Source organism: Oncorhynchus masou, chromosome 12 (assembly GCF_036934945.1).
Source record: "Oncorhynchus masou masou isolate Uvic2021 chromosome 12, UVic_Omas_1.1, whole genome shotgun sequence".
NCBI classification, from domain to species: domain Eukaryota; kingdom Metazoa; phylum Chordata; class Actinopteri; order Salmoniformes; family Salmonidae; genus Oncorhynchus; species Oncorhynchus masou.
The window spans coordinates 34,506,014-34,519,693 of NC_088223.1; the positions used below are offsets into that span (position 1 = coordinate 34,506,014).

Below are 13,680 nucleotides of genomic sequence, written 5' to 3' on the forward strand. Positions count from 1 at the left end.
GAGTATGCTAAGCTAGCTTAGCATTTTGAGTAGCATTTAGCACGCAACATTTACACAAAAAACAGATAAGCAAATAAATAAAATCATTTACCTTTGAAGAGCTTCGGATGTTTTCAATGAGGAGACTCTCAGTTACATAGCAAATGTTCAGTTTTTCCTGAAAGAATCTTTGTGTAGGAGAAATCGCTCCGTTTTGTACATCACATTTGGCTACCGAAACGAACCGAAAATTCAGTCACCAACAACGTCAAACCTTTTCCGAATTAACTCCATAATATCGACCGAAACATGGCAAACGTTGTTTGGAATCAATCCTCAAGGTGTTTTTTCACATATCTCTTCATTGATATGCAGTTCGTGGAAGCCTGCTTCCCCCTCAGAATCGCATGGAAAAATACCGGCAGCTGAAAAAGACGCACCAATTTCGACGGAGGACACCGGGCTGACACCTGGAAAATGTAATCTCTTATGGTCAATCTTCCAATGATATGCCTACAAATACGACACAATGCTGCAGACACCTTGGGGAAACGACAGAAAGGGCAGGCTCATTCCTCTCGTATTCACAGCCATATAAGGAGACAATGGAAAACGGAGCATCAAAAATCCTGCTGGTTTCCTGGATGCCGTTTCATCTTGGTTTTGCCTGTAGCTCCTGTTCTAGGGCACGCACAGAGAATATCTTTGCAGTTCTGGAAACGTCAGAGTGTTTTCTTTCCAAAGCTATCAATTATATGCATAGTCAAGCATCTTTTTGTGACAAAATATCTTGTTTAAAACGGGAACGTTTTTCATCCAAAAATGAAATAGCGCCCCCAGAGTTTCAAGAGGTTAATAGAATTAAGAATAATGAGTGTGCCTCTAGATTGCAGGAATAAGCTGTTTCTGGTGTTTGAAAAATGCTAAATTCTCCAACTTCTGGACTGAGGACCACCCTCCAGCAGCACATGCAGATTTTTGGGGTGCATGACGTCCAGTGGTGTAAAGTACTTAAGTAGAAAATACTTGAAAGTACTACTTAAGTATTTTTTTTGGTATGTGTACTTTACTTTACTATTTATATTTTTTGACTACTTTTACTTTTACTTCACTACATTCCTAAACAAAATAATATAACAGGACAGGAAAATGGTCGAATTCACGCACTTATCAAGAGAACACGTACTCATCCATACTGCTTCTGATCTGGCAGACTCACTAAATACAAATCCATCGTTTGTAAATGATGTCTGAGTGTTGGAGTACCCTTGGCTAGCCATACATTTTTAAAACGTCTGCTTTGCTTAATATAAGGATTTTTAAAGGATTTATACTTTTACTTTTGATAATTAAATATATTTCAGCAATTACATATACTTTTGATACTTAAGTATATTTAGAAACAAATACCTTTAGACTTTTACTCAAGTAGTATTTTACTGGATGACTTTCACTTTTACTTGAGTAACTTTCTATTGAGGTATCTTTACTTTGACTCAAGTACGACAATTGGGTTCTTTTTTCACCACTGATGATGCCCCTGAACTCAACCGTTATAAATGTTCATCTTCACATTTAACTGAGTGCAGGATTTGATATATATATAGCCTATAACATCGTTCATAGACAGGGTTTGGACAATAAAGGCATTTAGTGTTGTCTAGAGCGAATGACTCTCTCTCTCTCTGCCCAGCAGCGTGATGGTCCTGTGATGCGCTTCTCTGGCGTAAAGAGGTAGGGTCGGAGGGGTAACTAGCCCCCTTGAATTCTAAATAAATCACAGACTGTGTCACCAGCAAAGCACCACCACACCTCCTCCTCCATGGTTCACGGTGGGAACCACACATGCGAGATCATCAGTTCACATACTCTGCGTCTCACAAAGACACGGCGGTTGGGACCAAAAATCTCCAATTTGCTCGTGTTTCTTGGACAAATCAAGTCTCTTCTTATTATTCAAAGCTATTGCAAGAGATGTTTTTTTCACACACTGTCTGAATGAAACGAATAATAAGGGACTCAATTGTGATGTTGTGTGGAGACATTTGATTTCTGATTTATTCGCCATCATGAATCATAATTGAATATGCTTGTCTAGATGATTTTTCTCCTATTACTCTCTGGGATACTGTAACGTCTGCGCTGAGATTCGGGAAACAAGTTCAGGGAGTGAGCGTTTTAATAAATAAACGTAACATGAGCCAAACCATGAACAACGCACAGACAAAGACAAAGACAATGACGCCTGGGCACGGAACCAAAGGGATTGACATATATAGAGCAGGTAATCAAGGAGGTGATGGATTCCAGGTGAGTGTCATAATGCGCTGATGCGCGTAATGATGGTGACAGGTGTGCGCCTTAACGAGCAGCCTGGTGACCTAGAGGCCGGAGAGGGAGCACACGTGACAGTACCCCCTCCCCGACGCGCGGCTCCAGCCCCAGGACCTCGACCAAGATGACGATCCCGGGGATCAGGAGCGGACCAGTCACCTCTGCTAAAAAGGCGCGGGAACCTGTCGATCCCAGCTGAGGCGCAGGAGCATGGCGACTTAGAGCGCGGGAGAAAGAGCATATGTGACAGATAACAGTTTGCTTTCTGAACTGACTACTACTTTCTGACTATTTTGTCTGAGGGCAAAGTGTGAAAATCTGGTTTATAGTCGATTTTTTAAAATAAACTAAACATTTGAAACAAAAACCTAATCAAACAAAAACATTAAAAAAACAAAAATATAGGCTAGACGCCTGGCTGTAATGCTTTCTCCTATGCAATGCCAGTTTCTTGCCTGCTCAATCTTTACGCAGTGAAATACCAAACACAACACCGGACCGAATTATAATGGAGAAACGTGAAAACACTTTAATAACGACAACATAACTCTGTGGTTATGAAACTTGAAGTGAAGCACAGTAAAAGAAAGAAACGTTAACCAAAATGTCATCCTTTCTATAAAGTCACATTTCAATTGCCTTCACTGAATCCCGTAGGCTAGTGCTTTAGTGATACAAAAAATACATGGATATGCTTTTTTCTACATGTATTTACCCCTTAAAGACCTTCCCTGAAACCTGCAGTGTAATTAAATAAATTATATCCGTTGGTTAGTCCGTCAAAATGTATGAGAAAGACCCTCGGTGTGTGTGTGTGTGTGTGTGTGTGTTCAGGGAACCACCCGCCCATGAAACAAGCTCACCCCCGGGATCATGAGGTATGTGACCACAGGTCCAGAGAGGGGGGAGTGTGGGGGTGGGAGGAGAAGTTGAGTCGGATCTGAGTGACTCTGATCTGACTGGAGTAGCTACATGGGTTTCGTCTTATCTCACTTCTACTTACCAACTCCTCTTCTCAGTGACTCGAGGCACGTCAGCGGGCTGGTGTGTGTGTGACAGGACAAGACAGGCCTGGACAGCTGTGTTCGTGTTGGTGTGTGTGGTGAAGTGTTGCGATGTGGCTCTTGCTCCTCCACGGTGTGTTTTTCCTCCAGTGTGTGCGGTTATCCCAGCAGCAGTTTCCCCGTCTCTGCGCCACCACGGAGGCCCTGCTCTCTAAGGAGTGCTGCCCGGTCTGGGATGGGGATGGCTCGGCTTGCGGGGCCAGCTCTGGCAGGGGGTTCTGCCGGGATGTGGAGGTATCGGATCTACCCAACGGGCTGAATTACCCGTTCTCCGGCTTGGACGACAGAGAGAGATGGCCTCTGGTGTTTTATAACCGGACCTGCCAGTGCGCCTCTAACTACTTGGGGTTCAACTGCGGAGAATGCCAGTTCGGGCTGTTTGGTACTAAGTGCGGGGAGAGGAGAGAGTCCGTGAGGCGGAACGTGTTTCACCTTTCGGCGGCGGAAAGGCGGAAACTTATCTCTTACCTCAACCTGGCCAAGCATACAGTCAGCCAGGATTACGTCATAGCTACCGGGACCTACCGGGAGATGAATAACGGGAGCACCCCACTGTTCTCTGACGTCTCGACCTATGACGTGTTTGTGTGGATACACTACTATGTCTCGAGGAATGCTCTTCTCGGTGGACCGGGGAATGTCTGGACAGATGTGGACTTCGCACACTGGGCTCCCGCCTTTCTGCCGTGGCACCGTGGGTACCTGCTGCACTGGGAGCGTGATATTCGGAAGCTGACCGGGGACTTTGAATTTTCCATCCCGTACTGGGACTGGCGGGACGCGCAGGGCTGTGACGTCTGCACCGACGACCTGATGGGCGCCTGGAGCCCTCGAGACCCCAACCTCATCAGCCCCGCTTCAGTGTTCTCTTCTTGGAGGGTGAGACACCTCTCATCCTCTTCTTGTCTTCCATCCTCCTCTCTCTTTTCTCTTCACCTCTCCTGCCTACCTATTTTCTCCTCCCTTCCTCTCATTCTCACTGTCACCTTGGCATTATTCCGGATGAGGGAGCGACGCTGTCTATATTGCGGCAAACCGGGCCATTTCCGTTCCACGTGTCCCGGGCTCCAGGGAAACGCTCTGTCCCGTACAGACCGGGGGGAACTGTAACGGGAAACATAACCTCCTCCCATCCGTCCAACTCCCGTCTGCTCATTCCAGTCACCCTCTCCTGGGACAACCACAAGCTTCACCTTCAAGCCTTGGTAGACTCTGGAGCCGCAGGTAACTTCATGGATGGTGTCTGGGCGAAGGAGAATGGCGTTCCTCCTCTGAACCTCTAAGTGACCCCATGAGGGTTACTACATTGGATGGAAGCCCTTTGGGATCTGGACTTGTCACTCATGTCACTACCTCCTTGCGACTTTCAGTTTCACAACACCAGGAATTGATGAACTTTCATTTGATCTCCTGTTCCGAGTTCCCTCTCGTCCTTGGATACCCCTGGCTTCACAGCCATAACCCTCACATCGACTGGTCTATGGGCACTATCAAGCAGTGGGGTCCTACGTGCCAAGCTACTTGTATTTTCCAGAATTCTCAGAGTTCTACTCCCGAGTCTTTAGAATCCATCGACCTGACCCGAGTTCCCGAGTGTTACCATGACCTCAAACTGGTGTTTAGCAAACAGAGGGCCACCATGCTACCACCCCATAGACCTTACGATTGCCCCATCGACCTGTTTCCGGGCACTTGCCCCCCCAGGGGTCGGATCTTTTCCCTATCTCCACCCGAACGAGCTGCTATGGATGCCTACATCAAGGACGCTCTGGAAGCAGGCCTCATGCGTCCATCCACCTCCCCGGCGGGAGCAGGGTTTTTCTTTGGGGCCAAGAAAGACGGTGGATTACGTCCTTGCATCGACTCCCGGGGACTCAATGCCATAACCGTCCGTAACCGTTACCCGCTACCCCTTATGGTCACAGCCTTCGAGCTGCTCCAGGAAGCAGTTGTTTTCACTAAGCTTGACCTGCGGAACGCATACCATCTTGTGCGGATCAGACCTGGTGACGAGTGGAAGACCGCTTTCAACACGCCTACTGGTCACTATGAATACTTGGTGATGCCCTTCGGCCTGACCAACGCCCCAGCGGTGTTCCAAGCGCTCATAAACGATGTGCTTAGGGATATGCTTAACATATTTGTGTTCGTTTACTTGGATGACATCCTCATCTTTTCGAGCTCCCTTCAAGAACACACTAAGCATGTCAGACAAGTACTCAAACGCCTCCTGGACAGCCATCTGTACGTTAAGCCGGAAAATGTGAATTCCATTAATCCCGAGTACAATTCCTGGGATTTGTAGTGGAACCCGGTCGAGTCCAAATGGACCCCAGGAAGGTAGGGGCGGTAGCGGATTGGCCCACCCCCAAATCCGTTAAGGAAGTTCAGCGTTTCCTGGGCTTCACAAACTTTTACCGCAAGTTCATCAAGAACTTCAGCTTGGTGGCAGCCCCTCTCTCAGCTTTAACCAAGGGTGGCAATGCAAGGTTTTTGTGGGGAAGAGAAGCTGAGACGGCCTTCCAAGGACTCAAGCAGCGCGTTCTCTCTGCTCCCATCCTGATACTACCGACTACGGATGAACCATTTGTGGTGGAGGTAGACGCATCAGAGGTTGGTGTTGGAGCTGTCCTGTCTCAGAGGGGTGAAGACAAGAAGCTTCATCCGTGCGCTTTCTTCTCACACCGGCTTACCCCGACTGAGAGGAACTACGATGTGGGGGATCGTGAACTCCTAGCGGTTAAGATGGCATTGAAGGAATGGAGACACTGGCTCGAGGTGGCTTCTCACCCGTTTCAAGTGCTTACGGACCACAAAAATCTGGAGTATATACAGCAGGCGAAGCGGTTGAACTCTAGACAAGCTAGATGGTCTCTTTTCTTCAATCGATTCCAGTTTATCCTCACCTATCGGCCCGGGTCGAAGAATCTCAAACCGGATGCCCTGTCCCGAGTCTACGCTCCTGCCATTCGAGATGACACGGACATGCCTGTCCTTCCTGCTGCTAAGATTGTGGCTCCGATCTCGTGGCAAGTTGAGGATACCGTGAGACGTGCTCAAGCTAGCGAACCGGACCCGAAAGGAGGTCCTGCCAATCGGTTGTTTGTCCCCAAGGCAGTGAGGACTCAGGTCCTTCTGTGGGGGCACTCCTCTCGCCTCACCTGTCATCCGGGCGTAGGTTGCACCTTGGAGTTCATCCAGCGTAAGTTCTGGTGGCCTACCATAAGAGAAGACGTTGCCACTTTCGTCAATGCCTGCCCCGTGTGCTGCCAGGGCAAATCTTCTCACCTCCGCCCTCAAGGACTCCTTCACCCTTTACCTGTTCCCCACAGACCCTGGTCCTATATCTCATTGGACTTTATTACTGGACTTCCTCCATCCCATGGCAATACTACTATCCTAGTCATAATCGACAGGTTTTCAAAGGCGGCCAGGTTCGTCCCTCTGACTAAGTTACCTTCTGCCAAGGAAACGGCTGAGTTGGTAATTAATCATGTGTTCCGAGTCTTCGGCATTCCTCAAGATATGGTTTCTGACAGAGGTCCCCAGTTCGCCTCAAGGTTTTGGAAGGCCTTCTGCCAACTCATGGGGGCTTCTGCCAGTCTATCTTCAGGGTACCATCCGGAGTCCAACGGCCAAACAGAGAGGATGAATCAAGAGCTGGAAACCACCCTCCGATGTATGACTCGTGACAACCCGTCCACATGGTCATCCTTTATTGTTTGGGCCGAATACGCGCACAACACCTTGCGCTCCTCCTCCACTGGTATGTCCCCGCACGAGTGTCAGTTTGGCTATGCTCCTCCATTGTTCCCGGACCAGGAGGCAGAAGTCAGAGTGCCTTCAGCCTTGAAGTTCGTCAGACGCTGTCGGCTTATGTGGAGGAAGACCCGTCTTAATCTTATGCGTTCCTCACAGAGGTACCAACAACAAGCCAACAGACGTCGCCGTCCCGGGCCTACCCTGCGCCCGGCCAGAGAGTCTGGCTCTCCACAAGAGACTTACCACTACGGGTGGAGTCTCGCAAGCTGTCCCAGAAATACATCGGTCCCTTCAAGGTTGCCAGGAGAGTTAACCCAGTTTCTTATCGCCTACACTTACCCAGATCCCTTAAGATTAATCCCACATTTCACATTTCATTGTTAAAACCTGTTGTTTTTTCTCCCCTTGTCCCGGCAGACAGACCTCCCTCCGCCTCGTGTCATTGGAGGCCAGCCGGCTTATACCGTCCATCGGATACTGGATTCCCGCCGGGTGCAACGGTCCTGGTAGTATCTGGTGGACTGGGAAGGCTACGGTCCCGAGGAGCGCTCCTGGGTTCCTGCCAAAGACATCCTGGACCCTGACCTCATTCGTCAGTTCAGGGCCCTCCACCCTGAGAGAGCTGGTAGGAACGTCAGGAGCCGTTCCTAGGGGGGGGATTCTGTCAGGATTTGGCCAGGGTTCCCGCTCAGCCCAGTCAAAACTGTTCGCTGCTCTGGCCCCCCAATGGTGGAACAAACTCCCTCACGACGCCAGGACAGCGGAGTCAATCACCACCTTCCGGAGACACCTGAAACCCCACCTCTTCAAGGAATACCTAGGATAGGATAAAGCAATCCTTCTCACCCCCCCCCCTTAAATGATTTAGATGCACTATTGTAAAGTGGCTGTTCCACTGATGTCAGAAGGTGAATTCACCAATTTGTAAGTCGCTCTGGATAAGAGCGTCTGCTAAATGACTTAAATGTAAATGTAAATGGTTGTTCCGGGTTTTGGTCACTAGATGCCCCCATTGTGCTTTTTGACCTTATGTTTTTTCCCTTGATTCCCATTATTATTTGCACCTGTGCCTCGTTTCCCCTGATTGTATTTAAACCCTTAGTTTCCCTCAGTCCTGTGCTCTGTGTTTGTATGTTAGCACCCAGCCCTAGTGTTCTGTGTATTCTTGTCGATTCCGGTGGACGCTCTTGTGGAATTCTGTTTTTGTTTTTTGAGTATCTCTTGAGGCTTTTTTGTGCTATACCTACCACCTTTTGGATTTGCCATTTTGTATTGAAGGACTTCTCCTTTTACTTTATTAAATACACCGTCTTAAGTACTGCTGTGTCTGCCTCATCTTCTGCGTTCTGCTGACTATTCGTGGCTCAGTTGGTTAAGTGACTGTTTCTCACTCCGGAGACCCAGGTTCGTAACTGGGTCCTGACAGTGCCTTATTGCTATTATAAACTGGTTACCAACGTGATTAGAACAGTAAAAATAAATGTTTTGTCATACCCGTGGTATATGGTCTGATATACCACGGCTTTCAGCCAATCAGCATTCAGGGCTTGAATCAACCAGTTTATAGATCTGAGGGAAATCGTTTTCCTTCCAAAAGCTGGTAATTAAGTATGTTAAAAATAAGCTTTTCTGTGTTGGAATGGTGTGGGAGTACGTACCCCAACAACAGAATAGTGTGGGCATATACCGGTCATAAAAGATATTCATGCAAGTAGACCCCTGATTGGCCAGCTCATCCTCCTCTGGAGGATAATGTCATCCGCTATGAGGAAATAGCAAGCATTTTTTTAAAGATCAGTTTGAGGTGGGGTTTTTGAAGTGTTTTTCTCCAATTTATGCTTTGGCCACAGATGCGAGTATAGGATGAGTCAACAACTTTATTTGGGTAGGTGTTAAGAGAATATGAACTTTTAAAAGTGATATTTTCACTGGACAGTTACTTTAAAGCTTAAGCATGGCTTTAGCTCAGCAGGCTAACACAATCATGTGGTATGCAGTCGTCCTGATTCTATAGATTTGTGTGTGTGTATGTGTGTACGTGTAGGTGATGTGTTCGCGTGCGGAAGACTACAGCGTGAGGGGGGTGCTGTGTGACGGCAGCAACGAGGGGCCGTTGCTGCGTAACCCTGGCAACCACAACCGTAACTTGGTTCCGCGTTTGCCAACGGCAGCAGAGGTGGAGTTCACGGTCAGTCTTCGTGACTACGACACGGGAGCCATGGACCGCTCCGCTAACTTCAGCTTCAGAAACACAATGGAAGGTAAGTAAGTGTGTGTGTGTGTTATTAGTTCTAGACCTCTAGAAAGTCAGTAGTTCTAGAACACTCTAGTGTCTATTGTTCTAACCTTAACTCTTGTGTTGTATTCTGACCCTTGACCTCTGACCCCTAACCTCTAGGTGTCGGCAGCTCTGTGACAGGCCTGGGTAACAGTGTGGTGATGAGGATGACATCTAACCACTTATCTCTGACACCTGACCTCTAGGTTCCGGCAGCTCTGTGACAGGCCTGGGTCACAGTGTGGTGATGAGGATGATCTCTAACCCCTGAACTCTAGGTTTTGGAGAACTCTAGGTTTTGGCTGTGTAACAGGCCTAGGTAACAGTGTGGTTTAGGGGGATGACCTCTAACCTTTTCTAACCTCTGACATTTTACCCCTCACCTATAGGTTTTGGGAACCCTCAGACAGGCCTGGGTAACAGTAGGGTGATGGGGATGCATGCCTCTCTTCACATCTTCATGAATGGCTCAATGTCTTCAGTTCAGGGGTCAGCTAATGACCCTATTTTCCTACTGCACCACGCCTACGTAGACAGGTGAGCACACACATACAAACACACACACACACACACACACACAACAGATGGTGGGTGCTGCTATGGTGACCAACAAGCTGAGATAAGGCGGTGCTTTACCTAGTTGAGACTTGTAGATAACCTGGAGCCAGTGGTTTTGTGCGCTGAGGGCCAGCCAACAAGAGCATACAGGTCGCAGTGGTGGGTAGTATATGGGGTTTTGGTGACAAAACGGATGGCACTGGGATAGATTGCATCCAATTTGTTGAGTAGAGTGTTGGAGGCTATTTTGTAAATGACATCGCGTCGAGGATCGGTAGGATGGTCAGTTTTACGAGGGTATGTTTGGCAGCATGAGTGAAGGATGCTTTGTTGCGAAATAGGAAGCCGATTTTAGATTTAATTTTGGATTGGAGATGTTTAATGTGAATCTGGAAGGAGAGTTTACAGTCTAACCAGACACCTAGGTTTATTTTAGTTGTCCACATATTCTAAGTCAGAACCGTCCAGAGTAGTGATGCTGGACAGGCGGGTAGGTGTGGGCAGCGATTGGTTGAAGAGCATGCATTTAGTTTTACTTGCATTTAAGAGCAGTTGGAAGCCATGGAAGAAGAGTTGTATGGCATTGAAGCTCATCTGGAGGTTAGTTAACACAGTGTATTAGAAAGGCCAGAGGTATACAGAATGGTGTCGTCTGCGTAGAGGTGCATCAAAGAATCACCAGCAGCAAGAGCGACATCATTGATGTATACAGAGAAGAGAGTCGGCCCGAGGATTGAACCCTGTGGCACCCCCATAGAGAATGCCAGAGGTCTGGACAACAGGCCCTCTGATTTGACACACTGAACTCTATCGAAAATAAGGACTTGGTGAACCAAGCGAGGCAATCATTTGAGAAACCAAGGCTGTTGAGTCTGCCAATAAGAATGTTGTGATTGAAAGAGTCGAAAGCCTTAGCCAGGTCGATGAATACGGCTGCACAGTAATGTCTCTTATCGATGGAGGTTATGATATCGTTTAGGACCTTGAGCGTGGCTGAGGTGCACCCATGACCAGCTCTGAAACCAGATTGCACAGTGGAGAAGGTACGGTGAGATTCAAAATGGTCTGTAATCTGTTTGTTAACTTGGCAAATGTCTTATTTTGGATATATGCAGTGTTGTAACGATGTGTAAATAGTTAAAGTACAAAAGGGAAAATAAATAAGCATAAATATGGGTTGTATTTACAATGGTGTTTGTTCTTCACTGTTTGCCCTTTTCTTCTGGCAACAGGTCACAAATCTTGCTGCTGTGATGGCACACTGTGATATTTCACCCAGTAGATATGGGAGTTTATCAAAATTGGGTTTGTTTTCAAATTCTTTGTGGATCTGTGTAATCTGGGGGAAATATTTGTCTAATATGGTTATACATTTGACAGGAGGTTAGGAAGTGCAGCTCAGTTTCCACCTCATTTTGTGGGCAGTGTGCACATAGGCAGACCTCGCTCTCAATTGAAGACAGGCTATGGCGGCCTTTCTCAATAGCAAGGCTATGCTCACTAAGTCTGTACATAGTCAAAGTTTTCCTTACGTTTGGGTCAGTCACAGTGGTCAGGTATACTGCCACTGTATACTCTGTTTAGGGCCAAATAGCGTTCGAATTTGCTCAGTTTTTTGGTTCATTCTTTCCATTGAGTCAAGTAATTATCTTTTTGTTTTCTCGTGATTTGGTTGGATCGAATTCTCTCTCTCTCTCTCTCTCTCTCTCTCTCTCTCTCTCTCTCTCTCTCTCTCTCTCTCTCTCTCTCTCTCTCTCTCCCCTCTCTCCTCTCTCTCCCTCTCTCTCTCTCTCTCTCTCTCTCTCTAGTATCTATGAGCAGTGGTTGAGGAGACATGCTCCAGAGCAGACCCAATACCCAGAGTTCAATGCTCCCATCGGCCACAACAGGCAGTACCACATGGTGCCCTTCATACCTCTACACAGGAACATAGAATACTTCACCTCCAGCAAAGACCTGGGTTACGAATACTCCTACATGCTCGACTCAGGTACGTACCGTGTGTGTTGTTGGTAATAGGCATGTTTTAATTGTGAATTCCTGAAGGATTGTAAAGGACTCCTCCTCTCCTCTCCCCTCCCCTTCAGACCAGAGGATATCGGAGGTTCTCAACCCTTACCTGGAACTGATGATGGAGGCGTGGCCCTGGCTGCTAGGGGCGTTGGTCCTGGGGGCCCTGGTAGCTATGACTGTGGTTGTGGTAGCTGTGACAATGACCCGGGTGTGTTGGGGTGTGTGGCCATGGCAACGTGGGGAGAAGAGTTCAGCATTTCACCGACCAGAATGGGAACCTCTCATCATCAGCAGTGATAGTGATACCCCCAACTACCACACTGTTTAGCCCCAACAACCACACTGTTTAGCCCTAACTCACACTGTTTAGCCCCAAGAATGGCCCCAACTACCACACTGTTTAGCCCCAACTCACTGTTTAGCCCCAACTACCACACAGCCCCAACTAACACATTGTTTGACCACATTGTGCCCCAACTATCACACTGTTTAGCCCCAACTACCACACTGTTTAGCCCCAACTGCCCCAACTACCCCAAACCACACTGTTTAGCCCTAACTACCCCACTGTTTAGCCCCAACTACCCCACTGTTTAGCCCCAACTACCAACTGTTTAGCCCCAACTACCCACTGTTTAGCCCCAACTACCACACTGCCCCAACTACCACACTGTTTAGCCCCAACTACCACACTGTTTAGCCCCAACTACCACACTGTTTAGCCCCAACTACCACACAGTTTAGCCCCAACTACCACATTGTTTAGTCCCAACTACCCCAGCCCCAAACCACCACATTGTTTAGCCCCAACTACCACACTGTTTAGCCCCAACTACCACACTGTTTAGCCCCAACTACCCCACTGTTTAGCCCCAACTACCCACACTGTTTACTGCCACACTGTTTAGCCCCAACCCCAACTATCACAATGTTTAGCCCCAACAACCACACTGTTTAGCCCCAACTACCACACTGTTTAGCCCCAACTACCACACTGTTTAGCCCCAACTACCACACTGTTTATCCCCCCCACTGTTTACAACTACCCCAACTGCCCAACAACTAAACACTGTTTTACTGTTTAGCCCCAACTACCACTATTTACATGCCACATTTAGCCCCAACTACCACACTGTTTAGCCCCAACTACCACACTGTTTAGCCCCAACTACCACACTGTTTAGCCCCAACTATCACACTGTTTGCCCCAACTACCACACTGTTTAGCCCCAACTACCACACTGTTTAGCCCAATACCACAATGTTTAGCCCCAACTACCCCACTATTTATCCCCAAATACTGTTTAGCCCAACTACCATAACACAACTACCCACTGTTTAGCCCCAACTACCACACTGTTTAGCCCCAACTATCACACTGTTTAGCCCCAACTACCACACTGTTTAGCCCAACTACCCCACTGTTTATCCCAACTACACTGTTTACCACACCAACTACCCCAACTATCACAAGCCCCAACTACCACACTGTTTAGCCCCAACTACCACACTGTTTAGCCCCAACTACCACACTGTTTAGCCCCAACTACAACACACACTGTTTAGTCCCAACTACCCCACTGTTTATCCCCAAATACCATGCTGTTTAGCCCCAACTACCACACTGTTTAGCCCAACTACCACACTGTTTAGCCCCAACTACCACACTGTTTAGCCCCAACTACCACACTG

The 13,680-nt window shown here is 47.8% G+C and overlaps 1 protein-coding gene across 1 annotated transcript; it reads left to right on the forward strand.

The window, feature by feature from the left end:
- Positions 1 to 3,428: 3,428 nt before the first annotated feature.
- On the forward strand, positions 3,429 to 12,316 carry LOC135549077 (tyrosinase-like). Its single transcript, XM_064979139.1, has 5 exons — positions 3,429 to 4,256; positions 9,184 to 9,400; positions 9,807 to 9,954; positions 11,784 to 11,965; positions 12,063 to 12,316. The coding sequence occupies exons 1-5, from the start codon at positions 3,429 to 3,431 to the stop codon at positions 12,314 to 12,316; spliced, it is 1,629 nt and encodes a 542-aa protein (XP_064835211.1).
- Positions 12,317 to 13,680: the final 1,364 nt, after the last annotated feature.

Bases quoted from the DNA above. Each gene is read 5' to 3' on its own strand.
- LOC135549077 (XM_064979139.1), top strand. From the start codon at position 3,429: ATGTGGCTCTTGCTCCTCCACGGTGTGTTTTTCCTCCAGTGTGTGCGG. The intron at 4,257-9,183 runs GTGAGACACCTC...GTGTACGTGTAG, and splicing joins CAGTGTTCTCTTCTTGGAGG to GTGATGTGTTCGCGTGCGGA. The intron at 9,955-11,783 runs GTGAGCACACAC...CTCTCTCTCTAG, and splicing joins CACCACGCCTACGTAGACAG to TATCTATGAGCAGTGGTTGA.